The following is a 27,758-nucleotide window of genomic DNA, read 5'->3' as shown; positions in this document are numbered from 1 at the left end:
CCTTTGAGACAGGGTCTCACTCTGTTGCCCAGGCTGGAGTGCAATGGAGTGATTTCTGCTCACTGCAACCTCTAGCCTCCCAGTCTCAAGCAATTCTTGTGCCTCACCCTCTCAAGTAGCTGGGATTACATGCACATGCCACCATGCCCAGCTAATTTTTGTATTTTTAGTAGAGATGAGGTTTCACCATGTTAGCCAGGCTGGTCTCAAACTTGAACTCTTTATCTTGTGATTCACCTGCCTTGGCTTCCCAAAGTGCTGGGATTACCAGCACTAGCCACTATGCCTGGCCATAAATTAAAAGATGTGCAAAAAGACAACAATGCCCACTTTCATCACTTCTATTCAACATAGAACTGGAAGTCCCACCCAGTGCAATTCATCAAGAGAAAGAAAAGCCAAAGAGGAAAGAAAGAAGTCAAATCATCCTTGTTTGCAGATGACATATTTTATATTTAGAAAAACCTAAAGATTCCACCAAAAAATTGTTGGAACTGATAAATGAATTTGGTAAAGTTACGGGACACAAAATCAAAATACAAAAATCAGTAGTATTTTTATATGCCAGCAGTAAACAATCTGAAAAAGAAGTCAAGAAAGTAGTCCCATTTACAATAACTACAAAAAAATTTAGGAATAAATTTAACCAAAGAAGTGAAAGATCTCTATAATGAAAACTATGAAAACATTAATGAAATAAATTGAAGAGGGCAGAAAAAAATGGAAAATTCCGTTAATGGATTGGAAGACTTAATATTTTTAAAATGACCATACTACCCAAAGTGATCCACAGATTCAATGCAATCCCAATCAAAATACCAAAGAAATTTTTTCACAAAAATGGAAAAAAATGCTAAAATTCATGTGGAACCACACACACACACATACACACACACACAAACCCAAAAAGTCAAAGCAATCCCCAGCAAAAAAATAAAAGCTGGAGGCATCACACTACCTACTTTCAAAATATACCACAAAGCTATAGTAACCAAAACAGCATGGTATTGGCATAAAAACAACACATAGGCCAACGGAACCGAATAGAGAACTCAGAAATAAACCTATGCATTTACAGCTAACTCATTTTTGGCAAAGGCATCAATAACTTACATTGGGGAAAGAGCAGGCTCTTTAACAAATAGTGCTGAGAAAACTGGTTATCTATATGCAGAAGAATGAGACCAGACCCCTAATACTACACAAAATTCAAATGTATTAAAGACCTGAAACCATGAAACTACTAGAAGAAAACACTGGGAAAATGCTTCAGGACACTGGCGTGGGCAAATATTTTTGGGATAAAACCACAAAAGCACAGGCAACCAAAGTAAAAATTGACAAATGGGATTACATCAAGCTAAAAATTTCTGCACGACAAAGGAAACAATCAACAGCCACAATGCAAAACAGTTTGGAGTTTCCTCAAAAAACTAAAAATAGAACTACCATATGACTCAGCAGTCTTACTGCTGGGTATATAGTCAAAAGAAAGAAAATCAATGTATCAAAGAGATGTCTGCATGTTCATATTTATTGCAGCACTATTCACAACAGCCAAGATACGGAATTAGCCTAAGTGTCCATCAACAGATGAATGGATAAGGAAAATGTGCTATATATACACAAGGAAATATTATTCAGCCACGACAATAATGACAATGGCTGAATAATGAATAAAATCCTGTCAATTGCAGCAATGTGGATAGAATTGGAGGATATTAAGTGAGATAAGCCAGGCACAGAAAGACAAATATCATCAAGATAAATCATGCTCTCAGTCACATGTGGAAGCTATAAAAATTGATCTCATGGAGGTGGTAAATACAAATGCTGGAAGCGGTAGCAGGCAGGGAGGAATGAAGAGGGGTTGATTAATGGGTACAAAAATACAGTTAGATAAAATGAATAAGTTCTAATATTCGGTTGTGCAACAGGGTGACTATAGTCAACAATAATAATTTATTATATATTTCAAAAGACCTAGAAGACCTGGAATGTTCCCAACACAAAGAAATGGTAAATATTTCAGGTAATAGATGTCCCAATTACCCTGATGTGATTATTACACATTGTATGCTAATATCAAAATATCACATGTACCCCACAAATATGTACAACTATTATATACCAATAAAAAAAAATTAAAAAAATAAAGTATATGAGAGGATATGCATAGGTTATATGCAAATACTACACAATTTTATGTGAGGGACTTGGAAATCGGTGAATTTTGGTATCCATATGGGGTCCTGGAACCATTCTCCTATGAATACTGAGAGATGACTGTATCTCTCAGAGAGTTTCATGAGTTTCATGTCACACAGCAGAGGACCATGCTGAATATCATTCCAATAAGAGTCCTTGGGTGTTGCTTTTAAGTTCAACTACCACTAGCAAATTATAGAAGGGTTACCACTCTGTTGTATTTATTTATTTTTACCACATTATTTGATTGGTAGCTGGACATTTAGATAAGTTGGGTGAAGGTTTGTAGAAAGATACAGGACTTTAAGATAAATCAAACAAGCAATTTCAGTATATAGAAAATTTAATTTCAAATCACTTAAAATATTTCAATATTAAGACGTTTTAATTCAGTGCCTCGGCATGAGACATTTAAAAGCATGTTTGGGTCTGATCTCAAATCAGTTCAGGGGAACAGAAATAACTGAAAATGCATGTATATGTGTTTGTGTATATACACACACACATACACACACATATCTACATATACATACATGTATATATCCAAATTATATACGTATAAAGATATTTGTAGATTCAAGATATATAGGGATTATAGATCTATACATAGATATACTATATGTGTGTCTATTTACACAGATGCATATTTATCTGTGTGTGTATATATATGTGTGTATACATATACATATACACACATATATATATACACACACACATAAAATCTACTGTCACTCAGTGGTGGAATTCTCTAATTTTACACACACACATATTTTGGAAAGCTTACCCCCAAAAGGGGCACACTAATCGTATGTGGAACAGAACCCTTCTCTTCCACTTTAAATTTTTTTAAAAAATGTACTTATTTCTATTCTTCCACTTTTAACTATTTTAGTCTTCTTTAAAGTTGCTAATTCAGACAGGAAATTACACTCACTTTGTGAAATCAGAGATGATTCTGAGTTTGGAAGGAACCTGAGTACACACTTGGGCCTGTTTCCTGTCTTCAGGCAGAGATAAACTAAAGCTAACAGAGATGGACTGTCTGTCTGTTCTTTGCCTAAAAGGTCATATTTCTCAACTGCTGGGGTACAAACATATATTTCATGAAGTGATTTTTGTAAAATAATTTTTCTTTAGCTATAGACACGTTAAAGTAGCCATGTATAATTAAGTTTTTAGCTTGCCTCAAATCTGACCTTTCTTCTGGAAAAGTTTCCTCCAAAATCAGTAGCAGTAGCAAGTATGGCAGAAAGGGAAATGTGGTTCTTCATGGAAGAGAGACTATTTCAAGCAGTTATATCTTTTTAGCAAAATGTTTTGGAGCTTTTTAGGAGCATGACGCTTTTAGTTCACACTGAAAGATTTGTGTATTCACATTTATAGAAGTTCACTTGGGGGTTTCCGAAGTCTCCCATGTTTTCACTTATGTGTGGCCATATAAAATGTAATTTTTAAAAAACCTACTGTTTACTAACTGTAACATATTGAAAATTACTGAAAAATATGCCAATGTCAATCCTAAATTTGGGTTTACTAACTTAAAATGAAGCATTAAGACTAAAAACACCTTGAAAATTTTATTTTCAGGGGATTTGCACGTACAAAAAAATTTTGTTCTGTGTGAATATAAGTATTTTTGTTTCCTTAACTGCTTTCTGTTGCCTGCACACAACTAGGAAAAGAGGCTTTTCTTTGTTTTATTTTGGTTTGGCAAAGGATGCTAACAGTTAAATTATGAAGAACTTCATTTTTCTTATTTTAGGTGGTGAAAACTGTAGTTCTTAATCTATGAAGAAGAATTCTCTAATTGAATATATGAGAAAAATACAAAAAAAATTAGGAAAACATGTAAACGTGAGCTATGAGGTATTTCAAAGATACAGTGCCAGTAAAAACTCTTTCCCACAATTTTCAACTGCCAGATCTTTTGCTTTAGTCTTTCTGTTTTTATATTTAGAGAAACAGAAGAGTTTAAGATAAAAGCACCTTTGAGGATGTGAGGGCTGCAGTACTTTAGAGCAGGATCAGAAAAGCAAAGTAATAAAGCAGTATTTACATGTTTTTGCCTAAGACCAAAAATATTTCCTTAAAAAGTTGTTAAAAGTTTTTTAGTCCTATAAACACTCACTTTTATAGGGCACATGATTGTCTGTGTGACTTCTCTTTCCAGAGGAAGGCTTTTTTATTTTTAAATTCTAGGAAAGCATGACTTATTCAAATTAGATTTTCCATGCTATATTTAGTTTTACAGATGTGTTTAGTTCTAAAACTGTGGTTTACTGTATTTTGGGGCGAGCACGTATATAAGAAAACTCAGGAAACCCTTACACCCAACTTAGACACAGTCAGTTTTAACACTCTGATGTAATCTCTCAATTCTTACAGCTTATTGCTTCCATTAAGAAGAAATATCTGAATTCTCTGCATCTAATTTTCAATGGCTACAGTCTGAGAAACTGACCTATTATTGCTTTTTCTAAACAGCCAGGTTCTCAAAGTTTCTGAAAGCTTTTTGATCTTTTTCTGGGAGTGAAATGGGTTGCTCCACTTATATAACAAGAATCAGGAATTTCCAGCAAACAGATTTCATGATGTATAAAGCATATGCTAGAAACACGCTGATCACACATGAATATGCTCTCAGTCAACATACACAGGCATTCACTCAAGGGGCAAACCGGTAATGACCCAGACATACATACTCATGCAAATGTACAATTGACAGCAAATTATTTTAGACCCTAATGTCATTTCAGTATTAAAAATGAGCTGGGAGACAGGTCCTGTGACATTTGGTATGAAAGCTTTAGATTACAATTTTTTCATGTAGAAGTAGCTTCATATCACATCTCGTGAGTTTCGTATCGCACAGCAGAGGACCATGCTGAATATCATGCCACAAATCTGAAACAGAAGGAACCACTCATCAGCCACTTTCAAATGGGTACTGATTGGTAAAAAGTTCCGCAGATTCCCTGGGTGTCTAACCCAAGTTAACAAATGATTATAACCGTTAATTACCAGTTACAAATGACATTTTAGTATGTTACTTAAGGGTGACTATGGGGTAAAGATTTCCAGATTAACTGTTTAAATATGTTTTATTATTGTTAACAAATAACAAGGCTCTGCTTTAAGAACCTACCCTGCTTCAGAATTATAGAACAGTTTTGAATAATTCTGAAAGTCAGATGCAACACTGGCTTTGAAATTTTATATTTCAAGTTAATCCCAGATATAACCACTCGTTTAGATATGCTTGTGGTCTAAAGAATTGTTGGAAAAGCTCTGAATTTTTGCAACAGTAACCATATATCAAAAAATGGAGTATTGCCTGGGTGCAGTAGCTCATGCCTGTAACCCCAACACTTTGGGAGGTTGTGGTGGGAGGATCGCTTGAGCTCAGGAGTTCTAGACCAGCCTGGGCAACATGGTGAAACCCTGTCACTACAAAATACACAAAAATTAGCTGATTGTGGTGGTGTGTCCCTGCAGTCCCAGCTACTTAGCAAGCTGAGGCAGGAGGATCGCTTGAGCCCAGGAGGTTGAGGCTGCAGTGAGCTGTGATCACACCACTTTACTCCTGGGTGACATAGACTCTGTCTCACAAAAAAAGAAAAAAAAAAGTGGAGCATCACTTCATTCTCAGTCCATTTTTTAAGTGCAAATGATGCTTCACTGTTTAATTCAATAGTTTTACCAAAGCACAAACTGGAGTGTTTATACTATATTGATTTTTACCTTTTGGATAGTTCTCTGAGCAGTTAAATACTTGAGTGAAATCAATACCCATTTCCATGGTTTCAAGAGAAGAATACCAAAGATTCTTCTTGTCCACAATTATTTCCCCTACAGTTTTGTAGAGCCCATGGAACCCTATTTGTGGGTACCATTCTATAAATTACTGTCAATGTTTATTTTTAAAAATGGGTATTATAACTTTCTGTTTCTCTCTTCAATTCCATCCTAATTCAGACTAGGATCTGTAAATGCTAAATTGAACAAGATATGAATGATCAGTTGTTTTGAAAAAGGAGAGGAGAAGCAGGTAAGGGCATGGCCAGGAACAGGATTTCAAGCTTCTGGATGACAAGACTCAGTACCAGTGTGTTGCAGAGGAGACACCCAATGGACATTTGGTTAACTGATTACATTGTGCAACTCTCACTTTACAGAGAAAAGAACGAACGAAGAAACCAGGGGGTGCCGATTCAAGATAAGCCCACTGAGGGCATTTCCCCTTTACCACGGCCATAAGGTTGGATGCAATCCCCACCCCATCCTGGCTTCAAAGAGACTTCTTCAGTTTCAGCCTGCTCCTGATACAGTCAGGGGTGAATACTTCTAGGCTGCTCATTTGCTGAGATTGAGAAAGGTGTACTCCCTATCTCCATTATGTAGCACATGCTCAGACCTCCTGCCTCAGAATTGTCCTTGTGGGGGCTGCAGAACTGCAACCAGGCTAGCCCCTGAGCAGATGGGAGGGCCTGAGAGATGTCCCTTGATTTGGAGGGCCTCAGAAGAGTATTTCCAGCCACTTCCCCACTCCTCTGTGCTCTAAATACAGAAAAGGGGAAAGGTGCTTGTATGTCCTCTGATAACTGCAAATTCATTAATTTTCTCACAATTCCCAGAGCCACTGCCTTAGTTTAGGCCATGAATTAATCTACATAGAGGCCTACAGAGTAAGTGCTATCTTAGCATTAGCTATTATCACTCAACCCCTGAATAATGGAAATCACCCTTTAATCGGCCTCCCAAATCCAATCTTGCCTCTCTCTTATCTTTCCTCTATCCTCTACCACAGGTTCTTCCAACCCTTGGTGACTTCCTTCTCCTTAAGGATGAAGCCCACCCTTTCAAAGTTGCATACAAAGACCTTAATGATGTGGATCCAATACTCTCTCCATTACCAACTCTTGCGACTCCTGCCATATATGTCCACTGCTACCCATTTTCCCGCACACTTGTACTTTAGAAGTACAGAGCCACCTGGTGGTGGCTTGGAAGCACTGTGCTTCGTACTTTCTCCTGTACCACTGCTTTTGCCTGGTAGATTATGCAGACGGCTGGCATTTGCTGAGTGCTATATGTCCCAGACATGTTATCTGTATTAATTTGCAATACTACTTTATACATAGTATCCAAGTGAATTTCACGGCAATCTTATGAGGCTTATATATGAAATTTCCCATCTAACAGATGAGGAAACTGAAGTATAGAGAAATTAAGAAAATTTCTTATGATCTCAGCACGGGCAAGTGGTGGAGCCTAGAGTTAAATCTAAATCATGTGATGCTAGAGCTTGTCTTATTAATCTCCATGCTCTGCTGCCTCTTCAAATCATAGGTGAGAGAGATTAACCTGATATTTTAAATTTGTAACAGCAGAAAGAGACCCAGAGTTGAAAATCATTTATCTAGGTTATGAATGGTAACCTTAAAATGGGAAATTAATATAATGATACACTCAAGGTCATAATGAGTTAAAGTGGAATTTTGTATTATATTTTGGAGGACAAACTGTTAATGTATTTAATGAGCTTTGTTCTTAGAAGATATAATACATTGTGAACAAAGGTCTTTTTTCTTTATGAGAATTCCCTCTTAAGATACTATCATATCATACTTGAAGAGAAATAAGATGCAAAGTTTCAAGGCTTTTTAGAGGGAAAAAAAGGTAAGTTCTAGAACTTTCTCACCGTGAGACCTGCAATTCCAATACCGACAATTCCAATGAGCTGGAGCTTAACACTGATTATGGACTCAATTTCATCGATGCAATTCTGTTTTGGAGAAAAAAAGTCGGGAATAAAAACTGATTGTATGTGTCAATCATGACGCTGATCCAATCACTTCCATCTCTACAGTTCATCCTGTGAGAGTCAATCCACACCAGCTTCTACTCATGTTTCAACATTTCATCTTTGGTAACACCATCCTGACAAGCTTACAGCAAAAATGCAGTTTGGGGAAAAAAAACAGAAGCTTCTCCTTTGGGTGAGATTTTCATGTTTAGGCCAGTGGCTTCTTCAGAGCCCTGGAATATAACTGGAGGAAGCTATTCGTCTGGTTCTGAGGAATCTAAAAACTTGGAGCCACTTCTTACTTGTAGCGAGTAAGCAAAATACCCTTAAAACAATAACTCCTTATTTTCATACTGTCATTTACAGTTTAAAATACTTTGTATGTGTTTGATCCAATTTACTACACAATGTAAGCATTACCTATTAAGAAACTAAAAAGTCTTTACAGGTTCATGTTAAACAAAAGAGAGCCAAGACTTAGAAAAGCCAAGTCTTGGGAGCTAGAGGAACATTCTCTTCTGTGGTGGCTGGGCTGGGCTGGGTGGGTTTCTGTGCCCATAAGAGACCCATGCAGCATAGATTCAAAGGGCCTTCACAGACAGGGGGAAACTTAGACAGAAAGCAGAACAGATCACCTGTAACTATTATTAGTTTCCCCAACTTCAAACACTCCCATCTGGAGTGCTCTTAAGTAGAGAGATGCTCTCAATCCAACTGTATTCTCAGGCTGTTCAGATCCATTCACTTGTCACTGGTGGGTTCCTTCTGATACCACCTGAACTATGTGAAACCCTCACTGCTCTCTTTATATTCCCTATCATACTCCATTCATTCAACAAACATTTCCTGAGCATCTACCTTGCATCAGTCACTGGAAGAGGGGTGGTGGATGCAGAGACAACAAGATATGGTTTCTCTTGCTTTCTGGGAATTCAGTTTAGAGAAGGACACAGATCCACAAGAGATACCTATAATACATTCTGACAAAAGTTTGAAAACTACTGTTCTATGGAGTGGCTCTCTTACTTGGTGGAAAAAATGAGAGTCAATCTATAGCAATTCTTTCACACTTCCTCTCCTCCTATACACTTAGATGCTCCCTTCCTTCAGTGCCAGGCATTGCTGTAGGTAGCAAGCATACTCCCAACTCCTTTTTCTCTAATCAGAGCCAAAGAGGTGCCCTTCTCTGTTGAAAGTTAACCTCATATCCTGCTTTGGGTCTCACTCTCTCCCAGCTCCTCGGGAAGCCTGTGCTGCCAGTTACCTTTTTTCCTTCCTGTACATTCAGCCTCTCCTTCTCCACTGACATTTCCACTTATCCTATCACCATGCTCAAGTTCTTCAATCAAAACAAGCCAAACAAGACTCAAGACCGTCTTCCTCTAGCTTTGCCATTAGGCCCTCCTTCCCTTCTTCATTGCCAGCTTCTTTTTGTGAAAAAACAAATGAATAAAAGATATATTGGCTTTAGTTACAAAAGGAATAAATGCTTCTTGTAGAAATCTGGAAAAGAATTTGTTTTTTTTTTTTAAAAGAAACATCTGTACTCTTACCACAAAAGATAATAAATCTGTTGGTGATACTTACACACACAAACACACCTATACCCTTAGTTCATTCTTTATATTCACTGTGTGCTTTCTAAACTCAACATTAGAACTTCAAAAATGCCTTGTTTCACTAAAAGTTTCTTTGAAATCATGATTCTTTTCCTTTCTTTTTTTTTTGGAGACAGAATCCTGCTCTGTCACCCAGGCTGGAGTGCAGTGGTGCAATCTTGGCTCACTACAACACCCACCTCCTGGGTTCAAGTGATTCTCCTGCCTCAGCCTCTGGAGTAGCTAACATTACAGATGCACACCACCACACCAGGCTAATTTTTGTATTTTTAGTAGAGATGAGGTTTCATCATGTTGCACAGGGTAGTCCTGAGCTCCAGCAATCTGCCTACCTCCACCTCCCAAAGTGCTAGGATTATAGGCAAAATCATGATTCTTAATGGTGGTAAAACATTTCATCAAATGAATATACTACATTTTATCTAAACAATCCCCTGCTTATTATGCAATGTAGGCATTACCTATTAAGAAACTAAAAAGTCTTTACAGGCTGCATATGAAAGGCCTGTCCAGTGTTTTGTTATGAATAACATTGTAATGAACATGGTTTGCACAAAAATATCCGTCCCCATTTCTGATTCCTTTTCCTTAGAATAAACTGCAAGCAGTTGAATTTCTGGATAGAAGGGCAAAAACATACTTACTCCTCTAGTCTTACACAGTCATACTGACCTTTAAAACTATTTACCAATTTCTCTGAAAATGCTCATCACATCACGCTTACCAAAACTGGATACTATTATTAAGCCAGCGGGGCGGGGTGGGGGGGGGGGAAAACTTGGTCAATTTCATAGGTTAAACCACAGCATCTCATTTTAATTTGCTATTAGTTTTAAATATATTACTTTTAATTTCCTATATTTTCTATATGTTTAATGGTAATTTGGACTTTGCCTTTTATAAACTTTCTTTTAGTGTCCTTGGCTCAAATCCAAACTTCTCGAAAGGATGCCCTCTCTCCTCACATCTCACGCTCCAAAATCTGGGCTCTGTCCTCACTCCATCCCTTACACCACTTCACCAGCTGGTTCCTTACATGCTAAATCCTGCCAGCTTCTCAGTAGTTACCTTAGTGGACTTACTTGGGCTTTTAGTTCCCCACACAAACCATGGAATTTCTGCCTGTGTTGTTTATGCCGGTCTCTCTGCAGGCAGGCCTCCCCCTCCCGCTTCCTGCCTAATGCTTGCATAATTAGTTTCCATTCTTGAAGATTTAGCTGAGACATCATTACCTCCAGTCAGCCTTCCCCATCCCCCAGCCTCTGGCTTCTCCTGAGTGCCTTTCCTTCTGTGCTTTTGGAGTACCAGGCACGTTCCGTGCATGCATCAATCACTGCACTGTATCGACTTCATGTTCATCCCTCCTATTAGACTGCAATGCAAGCTCCTCGTGAGTAGGACCTTTTTCTCCTTCGCCGTTGCATCCACAGTGCCTGACATAAGGTAGGCAGCTTTTCAATACTGAATTGCCCTCAACAGCAGCACCTGGACCTGGTGACCATTCTCGCCCCTTCCTGCGGTGTCTCCTCACTTGTGTCTGGCCGCCCCTTCCAGTTTCCTTCTTTGGCACCTCTTCTTTTGCTCACCCTTAAATGTGGTTGTTCCCCAGGGCGCTATCCTCGTCCCTCTTTTCTTCCAAGTCTAATGGATCAAATCCGTACCTATAGCTTTAAGTTTCCCATCAAGTGCTGACACTCAGTCCTCTCTCTGGAGCCACAAACCAGATTTTCCAACTGCCTACTGGATATTTTTGCCTACTGAGTATTTCCACTTGGAAGTGCCACTGGCCTCTCAAAATCAGCATGTTAAACATGAAGCTCATTTTCTTTTCTCCACAACTGGCTCTTTTCCTCTCTCCCTCAGCTCCATAAATGGATCTATGTAGGTGGTGAAGCCACAAAGTCAGTAGTGGATTCTCTTCTCTTCTCTGATTTTTAACTGGTCACCACTCCTGTAGATGTCACTTTCTAAAAGGCCCTCTTTAACATCTCCTGCTGACAAGGACAGCAGCCTTCCCAATGGGTCTCTAAGCTCAATGCTGTTCATTTTCCATAAATCCTTGATGCTGCCGCTGAAGCAAATTTGGTAAAATGCAGATCCCATCTCAGATTCTTCTTTCAATGGCTCCCTAAGCTAGCAGCATGAAGGCTAGACTCTCAGCCTCACAAGAGTGCCCATGGCCCTTTGAGTAGGGGTCCCTCCTTTCTAAAGTACCCATTTCCCACAGGCAACCTGGGCTCTCAGCCACTTCCGCTGCTGGCACTTGCCTGAAGACAGCTACCTTCTCTCTCCTCCATGCCTTTGCCCTGTGTCTCTGCCTGAAACTTCCCAGTCTTTTTTTGTTTGCTTACTGAATTCCTAGTCATCCTTCAAAATTCATCCTAAGAATCACATCAGGGAAGCCTCCCACGGACCCTGGAATCCTATGCCGGGTTCATCTACTGTGCTCCCTGCTGTGCAGCCTTAGCCCACGTGCTGTCCATGGCTCCTGTGTGCGTCTCCCCACCAGACGTGAGCACTTTGAGGGCAGTGCTGTGTCTTGTTCATGTTATCCAACTCAGAAGGACCCAACCAATGTTCAATGGCCAATTTGGGACATGAGCTGGAGCTACAATCTCACCACCCCATTCCTAGCCAAGGGTCTAAGAACATTTATATTACTGTCTCCACAGTCTCATAGTTCCCTCTCTCTTTCCCACATTGTATTTTTCCCCAGTTACTTTGCTGAAACTATGTGACAAAAGTCATGAATGATATTCTAGCCAACAAATCCAACAAACTACTTTTGGTCTTTACTTGTCTCTTCCCAACATTTGACTTTATGGGTGAACCATCTCCGCCTTGGCTTCCCAAATAGACTCTTCCTTCCCAGTCTCTTGTGCTGGCTTCTGGGCCTCAACCTGCCCCTGAAATGATGGAGCCCCTCCTCCGTCCTTGTTCTGTTCACTCTCCCTGGTGCTGTTGTTCACTCCGAGGGCTTTGGCTACGGCCAACCTGCTCAGTTTCCTACCCGTGTCTTCATCTCAGCCTACCTGCAAGTCGACGGGCACCTAAAGTACAGACTTGAGCAAAACCAAAGTCGTCATCTGTCTCCAGGATCTGCCCCTTTCCCTATAGTCAGGGAGTGGAGCCTCTACCCATCCAGCCACCCAAGCAGAAGTCTGGAGATATTAGCCTCCTTCCTTCCACTCACTCACCACTTTACACCCACTAAGTCACCCAGGCCTGTGAATTTTGCCTCCTGAACGTCTCTTGACATTCCATCCGTACTGTTTGTGACTCGCTGTGGCCGCACACCCTCTCTTATCAGGGTGATCACAAGTGCCACCTAAGTGGTCTTCCTCCATTACTCTCCAACCCTATTCCTTCACACCCCAGCAGCCTGAAAATACTTTCTACAACTCAAAGTGGATTTTGCTCATTCTCAGCTAAAATCAATGGCTTCCTCAAACTTCCAGGTGTAAAATCATGCCTTTGTTTGCTTCTCTCAACATGTTGACCAGTGCTCTCTGTGGGCTCCCTGTTCTCCTGCAGTTCTGGAGTTTTCCATGCAGCCGTGACTGTGTTCCTGCTGCTCTCTGGGCCTGGAGTGACCTTCCTTTGTTAGAACTCAGCTCAGGGACCTGCTTCTCTATGAACCTTTCCTAAATCTACTGCTTTAGGGCACCCTGTTCAGACTTCTTACACAGCACTATTGCCCTTGACTAAGTCTGTGAGGCTGCTGAGCAAGAGACCGTGTCTTTTTCATCTCAGAGTTCCCAGAAACTGGCATAGTGTCTGACACACAGCACTTAATACAGGAAGCATTTATCAGTGCTGTGACTCCCATGGAGAGGTGTGGGGCAACATTCTTGGGCACAGAATTCAGCCCTGGTGAGCTTAATTAACACCATAAGCAGGTGGCATCAATACGGGAAGTTGGTATATCTTTTCCCAGGACACCAGAGGACCGTGACTCTGGATTGCTTCACTTATTTCACATGGAATAAGGCCAAGGCACGGAAGCCACTGGGAGAGGGCCTCCCAGAATCCTTGAGGTAGGACCTGAGCCCCTGACCCTACCCTGAAGGCAAAACCCACCTCACATTACAGGTACAGTAGGAACCTTGGTAGAAGCTTACCTTGTGTCCTAGAAGCTCCTTTGGGCACGTGGGTTGGACCTGTTCGGGGCTTTCTTTTCCACAGCACTGAAACTAGAGTCAGAAAAGAGACTTCAGGACCAGGAGGGAGGAGCAGCAGCTACAAGTCTGGGCACCCTGCTAAGGACTGGGGTGTCGAGGCGGCAAAGCAGCTCCGAGGCCCCGTCACTGCAACCCAGACTGCTATTTCTGGAAGGACAGTGAAGAATCACGTAATCATGCTGGCAAAACAAGAAAACGACTTCGCTAAAGCCATCTGAGTTTATGACGGGAAGTGACTCAAGGCAACCCAAACAAGGCAAGAAGCTAATTGACGGTGTCTGCGTAAATTGCTGCTTTTTAGAAAGGGGTTGGGGCTTTAGATTTCTTCTTTCAGACTGGGAGTCATTTAACCTGCTGAGGACCTGAAGTTTTATGGCTTCAGGAAAAACTCATTAGCTGGGAATAGTCTGGAAAAGAGAGGAGAAGTGGCTGCAGGAAATTCCAGGTGGCCAAAAGACTAGGCTTCAAGATTTGTCAGCAAAGAGGTGTCTTGCCTTAGGCTAGCTGGGTCTTTAAGACAAAAGAACCCGTGTATTGCTTCAGGTCCTGGGGGCAGCTGAGGTGAAACTGTATAAATGTATAACGGAGTCCACTTTCCAAGACATACCTGTTCTAGACAAGAACAAGGCACCTGAAAACACCTGGCCCAGGAATTCAGCCACTTCTCCATATCACAGTGTCTAAAAAATCAGAATGACTCTGGCCTGCCCCATCTCTTCGGTAAGCCTTCCGTGATTAACCGCATGGACAGCACAGTTCCACTGTATGTTCCAGAAGGGAGTGTAGCCATCTCCCGTGACCCTTCATTTTACCAATGAGGGAGCTGAGTTGGTATCAGGGAGGCCAAGTAACTTGCTCAAGGTCACAAGGCTGTTAGGTGGCAGAGCTGCAGCTAGAAATGAGCTTTTCTGACTGAAAGGTCACACTTGTTTCTGTTACACCACAAGTTACCCTCTGACACAGCCTGCTATTTATTTGGGCTCCTTTCTCCCTGCATGGTTTGTGCTCTTTTGTCTCTTTGGGGGGATGCATCTTTTGGATTCGTGCACTTTTGTCTCTTGTGAATTCTGTGTGACACCATCTTTCCCTTCTAGGGTTCCACATATGCAAACTATGGAGCTTGCAAGGGCTAAAATAGGTGCTGCTACTTGGCTTTACTGAAATTATTTTTATTTTTAATCCTGGTGACTGGTGAGAACATGGCTCACACATGATCTTTAGAAGCTGTGGTTTGAAGGAAGAAGTAAAGTTACTCACTGTTGAGTGGAAGGTGATGAGTGTCCCATTGCCTTTTCCCCTGTCTTTAAGGTAATCATTATAAGCCTCTTCATACATGGTCTGAACATGTCGGATAGCCTGAAAAAAATACCAGGAAAAATGAGGGACTACTGAGTGGGAAGATTCACACATTCTCCTTTCATCGAGCAAAATCCCCTCTTCCACACCTTTCAAAAATACTGACTTTCTCCTAAGAATGACACAATGGACTTTGGAGACTCGGGGGAAAGGGTGGGAGGGGGGTGAGGGATAAAAGACTACACACTGGGTACAGTGTACACTGCTCGGGTGATGAGTGCACCAAAATCTCGGAAATCACCACTAAAGAACTTACTCATGTAACCAAACACCACCTGTTTCCCAAAAACCTGTTGAAATAAAAAAAAATTCTGCTTTTCCGTAGATATTTTAGTATAATTCTGCACATATGGAGAAGATTAGTTTCTGGAGTTTCTAAGATGTTTGAGGATAGAAGGATAGACTAACCAGAACAGTTTTCATGAACTAGAAAGATTTCTGCAACTTAAAGTTCCCAAACCCGATTGGGCTTCAGCATCGACTGGGCCCCAGATTCCTGGGCTCCACCCAGGTGAATCGGATGCATAGCTAGGATCGGGACATGTACATTCCTGGTACCCCACTGGTTGAAAGCATTCAAGTCTTTTTATGACATGGTTTAAAACATATTCATCACCAAAGGAAAACTTCATTCAAATATCATATAAAGCTTAGAGAATGCTTCTTCTAGTATAAAAGCTTGTGACCTCACATCCACAGAAATCTCAAATATTTCTAAGATTCCATTCTACTTCTGTATGTAGCTGAATTTAGACTAACCTATGACCACAGCCAGCTACCTTAGAAAAATTTGGAAGGTGGTGACACTTACTATTCTACATGTTTACTGTTTTTATAGTCTAAAGTAAGTTCATAAACACAATATTAATGACACAGGAGTTAATATGAAATACAGCAATCTTAAGTTTCCATTCTTCCTCCTTTTCCATTCCATTCTCTTCTATCCCGCAGTGTGTTTCACCTTTCTAGAAAGGCTACTTCCTCTGTGTGTCCTCCTGAGAAGCTATTCCGGACACCTAGAGTTGTGCAGCAAATATAAACTGGCTTCACCACCCCACAGCAGGGCACGCTCTAGTCTTTAAGAATGAAATGACCCCATCCAGGCCAATCCTTAAGGACAAATGACATGCTGACAGGGGATGAGAAGCTAGATGATTTCTCTGTCCCTCTTTCTCAAGTCTATACTCTAACCCTTACTTACCCCATTTCACACTGGGGAAGAATCTTAAACTAGAGATCCTTTTTGGAGGGATTTATTAGAGACCACTTCATAAGTCTAATGAAAGATATGAGCTGTCTCCCCAGAAGAATGTGAGCTTGTATATGCCTGCACACTGACACACACATATGCCCAGTTCTGCACACCACTTCTAAGTTAAAAAGTTCTGTTTAAACTATAATATTGGAGATTATTTGGTTTCTTAATAATATTGTGGGTAACAACATTCTAAAGTTTTAACCATCATAGAAAAACATTATAAGTAAATTTTACTTACTACCCCTTTGCCTATAAAAGCAAATACTCCAGTGGTTACTTCAGCAGCAAATATCACCAGAAGGCAGGTAAAAAACTGGAGAGGAGAGAAAATACTAATTTCATTAATTTAATACCTTTTCAATATATTTATTTTGCACCTTAGTTTCCTTATGTAACAGATGAGTTGCTTTCATGTGGTTTGTTTATTCATTAATTAATTCATTCAGCAATTGTTTATTGGGCATCTATTCTGCACTGGGTACTGTCCTTGGTGCTGAGTATACAGTGATGAACAAGATAAAATCCCAGTGTCTCTCCTATCACGGACCTTGGATTGGACAGGGGAATATATGATAACTGAGTAAAGAAATTAAAAAGTAAATAAGATAAGTTCAGTTAGTGATAAAAAATCCCACCACATAGAATAGCGCCAGGCATCTATGTGCTCAGTAAATACTTGACAGACACAAAAGACCCATAAAGATATAAGATCAGGAGAGAGAGAGAGTCACTGATGCAGCCTGGGCTTGGGGGAGGGGATGACTTGAGACTCTGTGGTCTCGAAAAGCCTCTCTGTGGAGATGGGAGTGGATGTGAAATTCTGGATGGATTTCTGTTCTGGTCTATGGATTTGCTCTGATCAAACTAAGTTCAGTGATAAACAAGACAGAAATAGTGCAGCAGTAGGAGAAAGAGGAAGAATGAATGGCTAAAGAAACAAGTTAGACATTTCACATAGCAAGAGATCAGAGGCTGCAGCCAGAGTGAACAATCCAGAGATCACAGTGAGTAATGAGAGATGAGAGGCTGCCTACTAAAACTGCTGTTTCTGACTCCTTGTGGAGAAATATCAACACTTTCTCTCCTCCTGCCCCTCTTCTTCCTTCCTGCTTCTCTCGGGCTACAGTGGCATTGAATGTATAGCAGTTAACTGAAATTATTTGATTTTTTTAAAAATAGAGGCTGCTTGTTAGAATAAGCCACAAGAGGGATTTTGGCTAAGTTATTGATCTCAAGCATACATGTTTTCCTTGTAGATAACAGCACTTCCCTGGCTATAGAACTCTTTTAGCTGCCTCACCCATTGTGAAATATTACTTTTTTTAAAGAACAATCCTTACAATTACTAAGTACTTTTCCTCCCAAAAACATCTTTATACCAATGGCCTCATTTCTTTTTCACACTTCCCATATGAGGCAGGAACAAAGATAATATTATTTTTATTATTTTTTTCTTTTTTCAAGACAAGATCTTGCTCTGTCATCCAGGTTGGAGTGCAGGGGTACCGTCGTGGCTCACTGCAGTCTCCCAACTCCTGGGCTTAAGTGATCCTCCCGCCTCAGCCTCCTGAATAGCTGGACCACAGGTGTGTGCCATCACACCAGGTAGAGACTGGGTCTCTCTATGTTGCCCAAGCCAGTCTTGAACTCCTGGGCTCCAAAGATCCTCCTGCCTTGGCCTCCCAAAGTGCTGGAATTACAGGCATGAGTCACTGTGCCTGAATCCAGGTAGTATTATTCATATGTAAGAGATGGAGAAACCGAGACTCAGGGAGGAAAAGTGCGTGCCAAGAGCTCAGAAAGTCCATGGAGGGGCTGGAGCCGGGGGCCAGAGGCACTGACTTCCTTCAGATGCAGGCTGCACCCTCACCCCGACCCCACCATTTACCCCCACGCCCCACTTACTGATCCAAGCACACATTGTGACTCCCGCATGGCTCCGCAGCACCCGAAGAACCCCACGGCCATCATCAGGGCCCCGGCTCCAACCAGAACATAGAGCCCTGTGGGGAAGAGGTCAGAGGAGACCATTGAGAGCCGACCGAGAAAGTGCCTGGCACTCTGGTGCCTCCACAACCAACTAGGCTGAAGACTCTGGGCACTGCAGAGCATTCTAACAGTACCATAAGGAGGTGCTATTCTTACTGCCATGTTTTACATAGAGGAACTAGGCCCCAGAAGGTTAAGTGATTTGCTTAAGGTCATAGAGCTGGTGTTTGGCAGAGCTGGAAGAAAAATACCCATGAGCCTCAAAAGCCTGCCAAACACCCTGACTCTGTCCTGCCTCTCTAGGGATTGAGGCAGCCATCATTCAGGTGGGGATTTCACTTACTACTTAGTCAAGCCCCAGGTGCAGTTCTTACAGAGAAAGAAAGGGCAGAAATGCTCTGGTTCTGAAAGAACTAAAGCCAAGCCTTTCTGTATTTCCTTCTCTGATCCTGAGATAAGCTAGAATACAATATGGGACCTGGCACTTGTCTTACTTGAAATAATGCTAATGGCCTCTATTTCATTTTTTGCAGTTTACTTATATGAGTCACCTGGAAACCACTCCCATTAACAGGGAGGGTGGGGGCTGGTGTCCCGCCTCCGTGGGGAACCCCTGGGCCTGGCATTCAGGGTGCTTCCTGGGGCTCCTCTGGGTTGCTGATGGTGGTTTGTGGGCAGATCTGGCTGTTCACAGACCTGGTGGGAGCCACAGGCGAGGCTGCTCTGCTTCCTGCCCCACCCAGGCCTGGCCTCAGGGTTCTTTTCAGGGCCATGAGGCCCCGCTCTGCAGTCCTGAGGCGGGTATTTATTTCCTGCTGTTCCAGCTCTGCCACCTCCTCCCTTTCCCTTTTCTCTAAAAGAATAATTTCATGACGGAATGGACGTGGTAATGCAAGAAATGATATCACATTAAAAACAATAGTGTTGTTGACTCCACTGCCTAAACACTTTATTGTTTTTAAAAATGTCTTTCACCAAAGGTCTAATATCCAGAATCTATAAGGAACTTAAACAAATCAACAAGCAAAAAGCAAATAACTCCATTAAAAAGTGGACAAAAGACATAAACAGGCAATTCTCCAAAGAAGACATACAAGCAAGCAAGTAACACACACGAAATAACACTCATCATCTCTAATCATCAGAGAAATGTAAATCAAAACCACAGTGAGATACCATCTCACATCAGTCAGAATGGGTTTTGTTAAAAAGTGAAAAATAACAGATGCTGGCAAGGCTAGGAGAAAAGGGGACACGTATGCAGTGTTGGAAATGTAAATCAATCCAGCCACAGCAGAGAACAGTCTGGAGATGATTCAAACAACTGAGTTGAACTACCACTTGACCTAGCAATCCCATTATTTGGTAAATACCCAAAGGAAAATAAATCTTTCTACCTAAAGGGCACATGTTCACTGCAGTACTATTCACAGCAGCAAAGATGTGGAATCAACCCAGCCCATCATTGGTAGATTGAATAAAGAAAATGTGGTACACATACATCATGGAATACTATGCAGCCATAAAAAAGAACAAAATCATGTCCTTTGCAGCTGGAGGTCATTATCCTAAGCAAACTATCACAGGAACAGAACATCAAATACCGCATGTTCTCACTTATCAGTAGGAGCTAAATATTGGGTACAGATGGATATAAAGATGGAAACAATAGATGCCGTGGCCTACTAGAGGGGCACAGGGGTTGAAAAATTAACTATGTGGTACTACATTCATTACCTGGGTGACAGGTTCAGTCATAGCCCCAACCTCAGCATCACTCAATATACCTTTGTAACAAACTTGCCCATGTACCCCCGATTCTAAAATGAAAGTTGAAAAAGAAAAAAAAAGTCATTCACTGTGTTGCAATGTTTTCAAAGCTCTTTCACTTCCATCATCTCACTGGCTTCTCAAAACAACCTGGTTAGGTAATCAAGGCTCATTATTTCTGTTTTACAAATGGAGGTTTGAGAGGCAAGATGGCTGCAGGCAGGACGCCCTGGCCGGCAACCCCAATTCCCATTTCACACTTCTATTTGACCACCCCACAGAAACAAGCTGAATGCAGGGTGGCAGCAACAACACCGCATTCAGCTCCTTGACAGAATGTCCCCTGGTGGACCACCTTGCTGCAGAAAGTGCCCATTGCCACATATTGCTACTGCCACAATTGCTACGTGATGCTGTTTGCAGATCTATCAGGAAGTCACAGCCTACAGACCAGTCCCTTCAAAATCCTTATCCATCCTATGCTCCAGCCACCTGGGAATTCGCGGTGATCTGACTGTGCCCTGCTCTTTTCCATTTTGTGCTTTTGCAGGTTCTCATATTAATCTCTCATTATAGATTTCAAGTCGACAAACAAACCTTATTCATCCTCTCTAGAATACTCCCTGCACAAGACAGAAATCAAATCAGTTCCAGGCTGGCTGGCTGTCATCACCCATCTAGAGATAGATGCTGGAAACACATCTCAGCAAACATCTATGAAGCAACTACATAGCTGGGCTCTCCAAAGCCAAGCACATAAGGATGGTTGCTTCACCCCCCGAGAAACCCTGGAATATAGGAAAGAGGGAGGCTCCTGAGGAGGTGAGAGTCTCAGTGGACGGGGCACAGAGCTTTGAGGAGGCCAGATTTGCTCCCCACTGTAAAGGAAACTGTCTGATCCCTCAGGCAACAATCCTTACCCTTCTGAAATAATGAGTTTTTCAGGAAAATTTGGTTATTTGAACAATATTTCATTCTTAGGCTATCAGAATCCCAGAGCTCATGGCAAAAACAACCTGAAGCTGCCCTAGCTTCTTCTCGGCAAGCTTCTGTTTTGTATGTGTGGGCACGTGACTCGGTCCAGCTCCAAATGAGCATTGCTTGCTGGAGTTGAAGGGAAAAGCAGAAGAAACGCTACAAGAGGAAAAGTTCACTGGGCCTGCTGGATCCAGTTCCAAATCCGGCTGTAATGCTCTGCATGCCAAAAGGCCACCTGTGGCTTCCAAGGATACTTTATGCTTTTTATGGTCTGCCCCTCAAAAAAGAGCTGCTGAATGTAATTAATTAATTTACAGCCACATTTTAAATTCTAAGATGGTTTCTGTAGAGCCCTCTCCTTCCTACAGGAGCAGGGGTGACAAACATACAACCTACTTCCCAAATCCCTCATGCCTACTCCCTCTTTCTGAGTCCTATTTCCTTTGATTTGAAAAATAGAAAACACTTTGAAATTACATTTTCATCATTAATAGCCACGCTTTGGGATGCCAGTGATCTCTGTGACATGCTACCACAAATACTTTCCCTGGGACACCTTCTATTTAAAAAATTTTAAAATTAAATTTTTATATTAATATTTTACTGACATGTAATGGTTGTACATATTTTGGGGGTATAGGTGCCATTTCAATGCATATATACAATGTATAGGGATCAAATCAGGGTCACTGGGATACCCAACACTTCAAACATTTATCTTTGTGTTGGGAAATTACAATTCTTCTTGTCTAGCTACTTTGAAATATATAAAAATTATTGTTAAATATAATTTCCCTACTGTTCTATAGAATACATGAATTTCTGCCTTCTATTTAACTCTATTTTTGTACCCATTAGGTAGCTTCTCTTTATCTCCGCACCCCCTACCCTTTGTGGTCTCCAGTAACCACCAATCTACCCTAGACCTCCATGCGATCCACTTCTTTAGCTCCCACATGAGTGAGATCATGTGATCTCTGCCTTCTGTGCTTGGCTTATTTCACTTAACATAATGTTCTCTAGTTCCATCCATGTTGCCACAAATGACAGGATTTCATTCCTTTTATGGCTGAATAATATTCTATTGTGTCTATGTACCACATTTTCTTCATCCACCCATCTGCTGATGGACACTTAGGTCGACTCCATATCTTGGCGATTGTGAACAGTGCTGCAGTAAACATGGGAGTGCACATACCTCTCTGACATACTGAGTTCCTTTCTTTTGGATATATACCCAGCAGTGGGAATGCTGGACGATAGTGCTGTGTTTAGTTTTTCGAGGAACTGCCACGCTATTCTGCATAGTGGCTATTCTACTTTATATTCCCACCAGTAGTACATGAGGCTTCCCCTTCGTCCACATCCTGGCCAGAATTTGCTATTCTTTGTCTCTTTGATAATAGTCATTCTAGCCGGGGTGAGATCTGGAACCTGTTCCCAGGTAATTCCATCACTTTTTTCTTAGGTGTCAGATTCTTCTTTTAAGCTACAAGCATCATTTTTGTTAACATAAAAATGAGAGAAAGCCTCCTAATGACCTACTGGCATAAACTCATTAAAAATGGTTCTCCGCTTTTAGGGACTGGATGTGGTCATCAATTACAATGGCTTTCTAGTAGCAGATGGTTTTACATAATCTGCTAATGACTATTTTTTCTCGAAAAACATTTTTATTCCCCTACATTAAAAACTCTTTCTCCCTTCCAGTATCCGCTGAATGCACATAATAAAGCAAATATCTAGAATATTGAATGCAACTTAGTTTTGGGGAGGGACAAGTGTTTCAGACTTAGGATGTTTTCATATTTTGGAATGTTTGCATTACACTGATCAAGCATTCCTAATATGAAAATGTAAAATCTGAAATTATCCAATGAGCATTTCCTTTGAGAGTCGAGCTAGTGCTCAAAAAGTTTTGAGTGTGGGGGAAGTTTGGATTTTGGATTTTCAGATTAGGGATGCTCAATCTGTAATAACAATAGCCAATATTTATTGAAGGCTCACCACAAAACAGGTACTATGCTTAAATATATTCATATTTCACAGCTGAAGAATCTGAGACACCAAAAAATTAAATAATTTATATGAGATTGCACAGTTAGTGAGGGGAAAATTTGGAACTGAACCCAGGGGGGCCTACTCCAAAGTGCACCCCTTGAACCTCCATACTTTCCTTTTAGCAGAATCTCTGAAGAATGGCAACTCTCTTAGCTAGAAATTGGTTCATTTTGCAATTTATAAATGGCAGTAGAGTGATTTTTCTTCTTCCTTGAGAAAAAGTGCTTGAGATATCTAGAATTGATGATTCCTGGTTTTTCCTCTGAAAGTACAGGGCTGGGAGCCAGAAATCCAGGTCTGCCAACCGTGGCTTTAGGTAAGTCCTCCTACTCTTCAGTTTTGTTAGCTGCAATATGGAAATGATTTTCTACTCCAACTTCTTATAAAAATTCTCTAGGGAAATTTTCTCAACAATGTGAGCTACAACACCTCTCTGGTATCCAGCTACCATCAGGTACAAGTGAAAACCAAGAAGTAAAAAAATATGACCAGCGTGAGTCAGAGTTTTTAACAAGCCAAGCCACCCCCTTGATGTTCAGCACTGGAACGCTTTCCTTATACATAACATCCAGCCACAATCAGAGCCAGGCTCGGAGACTCCGAGTTCCACAGGGAGAGACAGCTGCAGCCAGGCTGCGATCCTGGAGAGCCGAGTGGCTCCTGTGTGTGTGGGCAACCCCTTCTTGGAGAAAACCTGTTAACATCGTCTGCTCACAGACATGACTTCATGCACCGAGCACACAGTCTCTCCAAGCTTCCGATGGCTGAGGGGCTCGCTCTCTACTCTGTAACCCTAGAAAGAAGACCCCTGGGGTGTCTACCCACTTGAGAGAGTGACTGTAACAGGAAGTCAGATGGGCAGGTTGGTGGAATTTGGAAGACACGGAGACTTCTTCCAAGAGTGCCCTGAAAGTGGATAGGGCATAGGAAACACTGAGCAACCCCAGCCCTCCTCTGCCAGCGTCACTCCTGCCAGGTCCTCTCTTCTCCCCTTAGCAACCAGTGGACACAGAGACCTTGGGAGATCCTCCAGGCCTTGGCCTTGACACAGAGGGCCCTGAGAAGGGACATAGGCGGCAGTCAGTCTGACTACCCTCTCGCCCTGTCCTCATTTCCCACAGCTGGATCCTCCTGCCCTGTGCTGGGATTGACCACCCCGCTGGCTTGGAGGTTATGTCTGATCTTTGTCTCAGGAAGGGAGACTCACTCCATCCCCAAGGAGAGAGAACCAAGGATGTCAGATAGGAAAGCTTCTCCCAGAAGATGGGACAATTTCCCTTACAAAGTTTGGCAGTCCTCTACCCAGAAGCAGGGACCTAGACAATCCGGAGAGGAGAGTCAAGGCTGGAAGGACTTATTTCCTCAAGAACCACTTGAATGTTCATTGCCTGTTTAGGACTCTCTTTAATGAAGGGGTGATAAGAGTTTAATGGGCTGATATCTCTGGAACCTATTCTGAAAAGGAAATGCCCAGATCAGTGAATGGTGCCCTGTGATAATGGAGCGAGATTTTCCAAACACTGGGCCTGCTTGTTTCCTAAAGTGCTATCACCTCATACTGTATGCTGTGCAAATTCATAAATGGTATCCTAGTGTATTTTTCTTCTTGTTTTATTGCTGGAGAGTAGGTATCTTTCTTATTTGGAAAATTATTCACTGAGGAAAAAATGTCAATTTCTACAAACGTGTCTATTGCTCTTTCTATTTATAAGACATATTTGAAGGAGGAAAAAGGTTCATGATTTCATGAGGAATTCTTATTGACACTATCCAGAGAGGCAGCACTGGGAGACAGAGCAAGCACAGACCTGGCTGTTGGCAAACATGTGTTCCAGGCGGAGCCGCCCCAGGAGCTGCTGGGAAGCACTGGCTGACTGCCAGCACCTGGGGCTTACCCATGGGCCTGTAGTTTCCTTATTCTGCATGGTACTAAGTTTCAATGATGACCCACTTCCCGGAACTTTGAGCATGGATTATGAACACCTTTATCACCAGCCACTCTGGGCTGCCTTAGGGAAGGGAGATGTGGTGGACGAGGAAGGAAGGGTGGGTAAACCCATGTCATGCCCCGCGACACCAAGGACAAGCAGGAGGCTTCAGGCCCTGCGGTGGCCTGCTGTTTTCCCTGCCCAGAATCCCCTTCTTTTTCTCTATTAGGTAAAAGGAATGCCTCCGCTCTCAGCACATGTGGTTTGAGAGGGCTGACTCACCTCCAGCTCCACAGTGGGCGTGAAGCCCAGGTATATGCCACAAGCAACTGGCCACAACGACAAGTGCGAGGATGGGCATGAGGTCCAATATTGCCAATGAGAGGTAGCCCTGGGTTGTTAGATGGATCTGTTGGAATGAAAGAAGCATGTTCTACTTCTGGAGTCACTCTGGAAATGGAGCCTAGAGCTACTGGTGGCTGTTTTATCACATGGAGAAGAAACCTGCTCAAGAAGGGAGCCAAAGGAAAGCAGGGCCAAGAGACGGCTCCAGACTCGACTCTGGTCACATCATCTGAGTCCCTGACACCAGTATTAACCCTGGACCTTTCAAGTATGTGAGTCAATAAACGTCTCTGTCGCTTCAGTCAATTTGAGTAGGTGTCTGTGATTTGCAATAGGAAGAGTCTTGACAGACATGTCCATAAAGCTATGACATAATGAATCATTCTTCGTATCTCAGGCAGTGTGCATGCTGCTTTGGTTTAGATTAGACACAAAATCAGGAATGGGTGTGTTGAGCCAGTTCAGCCTCCCACTCAGAAATCTCCTGAATGAAACACACAATTCTGATTCTTGACACGATAGTGGTTAAATATGACATGAAGGAGAGCTCACTTTCATCTCTGGAATCTATTCAACCTTTGATGTATTCAGTCTTAAAGGTTTTTATGGGGAACTGACATCTAGAGCTGTGCAGTGGCTATCAGCCTTTTGTTTCTGGAGAAATACAGACCAAGGCTGCTCAAAGGAAGGTCTTCCATCTGTAGCTCTATGCAATGGCCCCTCCCTCTGATGGAGCAGGGGCCCCTTACTTACAGCTGTAACTCAGGTTTCCATCTGAAAGTCATGAATTATTACTGGGAGGCTTGACTCTGCCTCTCACTCACATCTTTTGCCATTCTGATTTCTTCTGTCTCTGAATTTGATTAGTTAGACTTAAAAATGTTAGTACTGTTTCTTATCTTTCTGTTTCTTTCTTCTTAATTCCTACTGCAAACCACTGTGGGTTCTACCCTAATTTCTTCAGGCCTGACTGCATCAATAATCTGCCATTTTTTTTTCCTGTCCTGGGATTCCTGACTCATTCCACTTCTGCCAGTATGATCTCTTTAAAATGCAGTGCAGATCATACTTTACCTCCGGCCCCAAATTATCCTTCTACTGTTTACCAACTTAACCTGATATTCAAAGGCCTCTATACGTGTCCCCTCTCCCTCCCCAATGTTCTGAATCCTTCTGCCCGTCACGCCCCAGTGCTCAGACTCCAACAGAGCCCACTGCCCCGCCTGGCTCGCTAAGCCCTCCCCACAGCCAGGCTTGTGCATTCCTTCCCCTCAGCCTTTGCAGTCCCCATTCTTTCTCTTCTGCATTGATTACAGCCTGGTCTTTAAAACCTAACTCAAATCCTTCTTTCCTTACCAGTTTAGAATGACCTCTAATGCACCAACTGCAAATACCACTTAGTTGGCAGTTAGTCACATGCTAATTTTTATTGTGATTTAAATTGTGAAGTCTATGAGTCTCTTCATTTATAATACAAGTTACATGGGGGCAGTTACGGAATCCTTATACATTTTTGTGTGATGGCAGAGCCCAGGACTGTGAACGCTGGCCAGTGGATTATATTTAGGTTATACCGATAGGTTATATTTTTTGTCTCAAATGGAGGAACTGGCTAAATATGGAAAGAATAGAGGCACCTCTGCTTGAACTCATAACTGTTAACATAAAATCAAATATTAGGTGAAATCCAAAAAAGTAAAATAACCACGAAGAGATTTTTAAATAGACAGATGTTGAGTATCACTGAGAGAGATCTGGCTCTTTTCAGATGTGATTCACATAACCCAGTCTTCTGGGTCTTTAAAAATGGGTTTTCCTTCTTACTGCTGAAAAATCTCCAGTTCAATCTCAGAAAAATTATGTGATAGAGATTTAAATCTTTCAACCTTAAACTTGGCAGTGAGGGGGAAGGTGGCTGGGTTTAAGGCAGTAGGCTCTTGCCAAACACCTTGAAGGAGAATTGGTGATGGACCTGTGCTCACTGGTGTTTTCCCGCATTCTGGTTCTAACCAAGGGTGGACTCCTCCCCATAGACCTAGGGGTCTATGTAATTTAAATTGAAACTTAAATTGTGAAGTCTAGGGGCACAAATGCAGCTTTTGCTGGAAGGTCTCAGGATTATACCTGAGGAAGATGAGATAAATAGGCTTCCAGAGCAAACCCAGTAGCATGTAAGAGCAGACAGACTCCATGCTATGCCCCTAAACCCAACATGCCTGAATTCCAGGGATAAAAGACTTCACCTGGTTACTGGGACTG

At 41.8% G+C, this 27,758-nt stretch overlaps 1 protein-coding gene across 4 annotated transcripts in view; it reads right to left on the bottom strand.

The window, feature by feature from the left end:
• Nucleotides 1-27,758, bottom strand: part of TSPAN2 (tetraspanin 2) — a 63,746-nt gene that overhangs the window by 16,954 nt on the left and 19,034 nt on the right. The window contains exons 3-8 of one of the 4 annotated variants that reach the window (XM_021672712.2): nt 18,334-18,431; nt 16,667-16,741; nt 15,072-15,170; nt 13,755-13,826; nt 7,910-7,993; nt 5,024-5,112 (exon numbers count right to left, since the gene is read on the bottom strand). In XM_021672712.2, coding sequence (XP_021528387.2) covers nt 5,047-5,112; nt 7,910-7,993; nt 13,755-13,826; nt 15,072-15,170; nt 16,667-16,741; nt 18,334-18,431 — 494 coding nt within the window. In that variant the 3' untranslated portion in view covers nt 5,024-5,046. Of the gene's footprint in view, nt 1-1,939; nt 5,113-7,909; nt 7,994-13,754; nt 13,827-15,071; nt 15,171-16,666; nt 16,742-18,333; nt 18,432-27,758 lie in introns of those variants that run through there. The other 3 variants (XM_012466660.3, XM_012466661.3, XM_012466662.3) reach the window with 3 other exon arrangements.

This window comes from Aotus nancymaae, unplaced genomic scaffold (genome assembly GCF_030222135.1).
Source record: "Aotus nancymaae isolate 86718 unplaced genomic scaffold, 86718_ANA_hifiasm-v0.15.2.pri h1tg000007l, whole genome shotgun sequence".
Lineage (NCBI taxonomy): Eukaryota > Metazoa > Chordata > Mammalia > Primates > Aotidae > Aotus > Aotus nancymaae.
The sequence above is the reverse complement of the archived record's forward strand: the minus strand, read 5'-3'. Positions and strand labels throughout refer to the sequence as shown.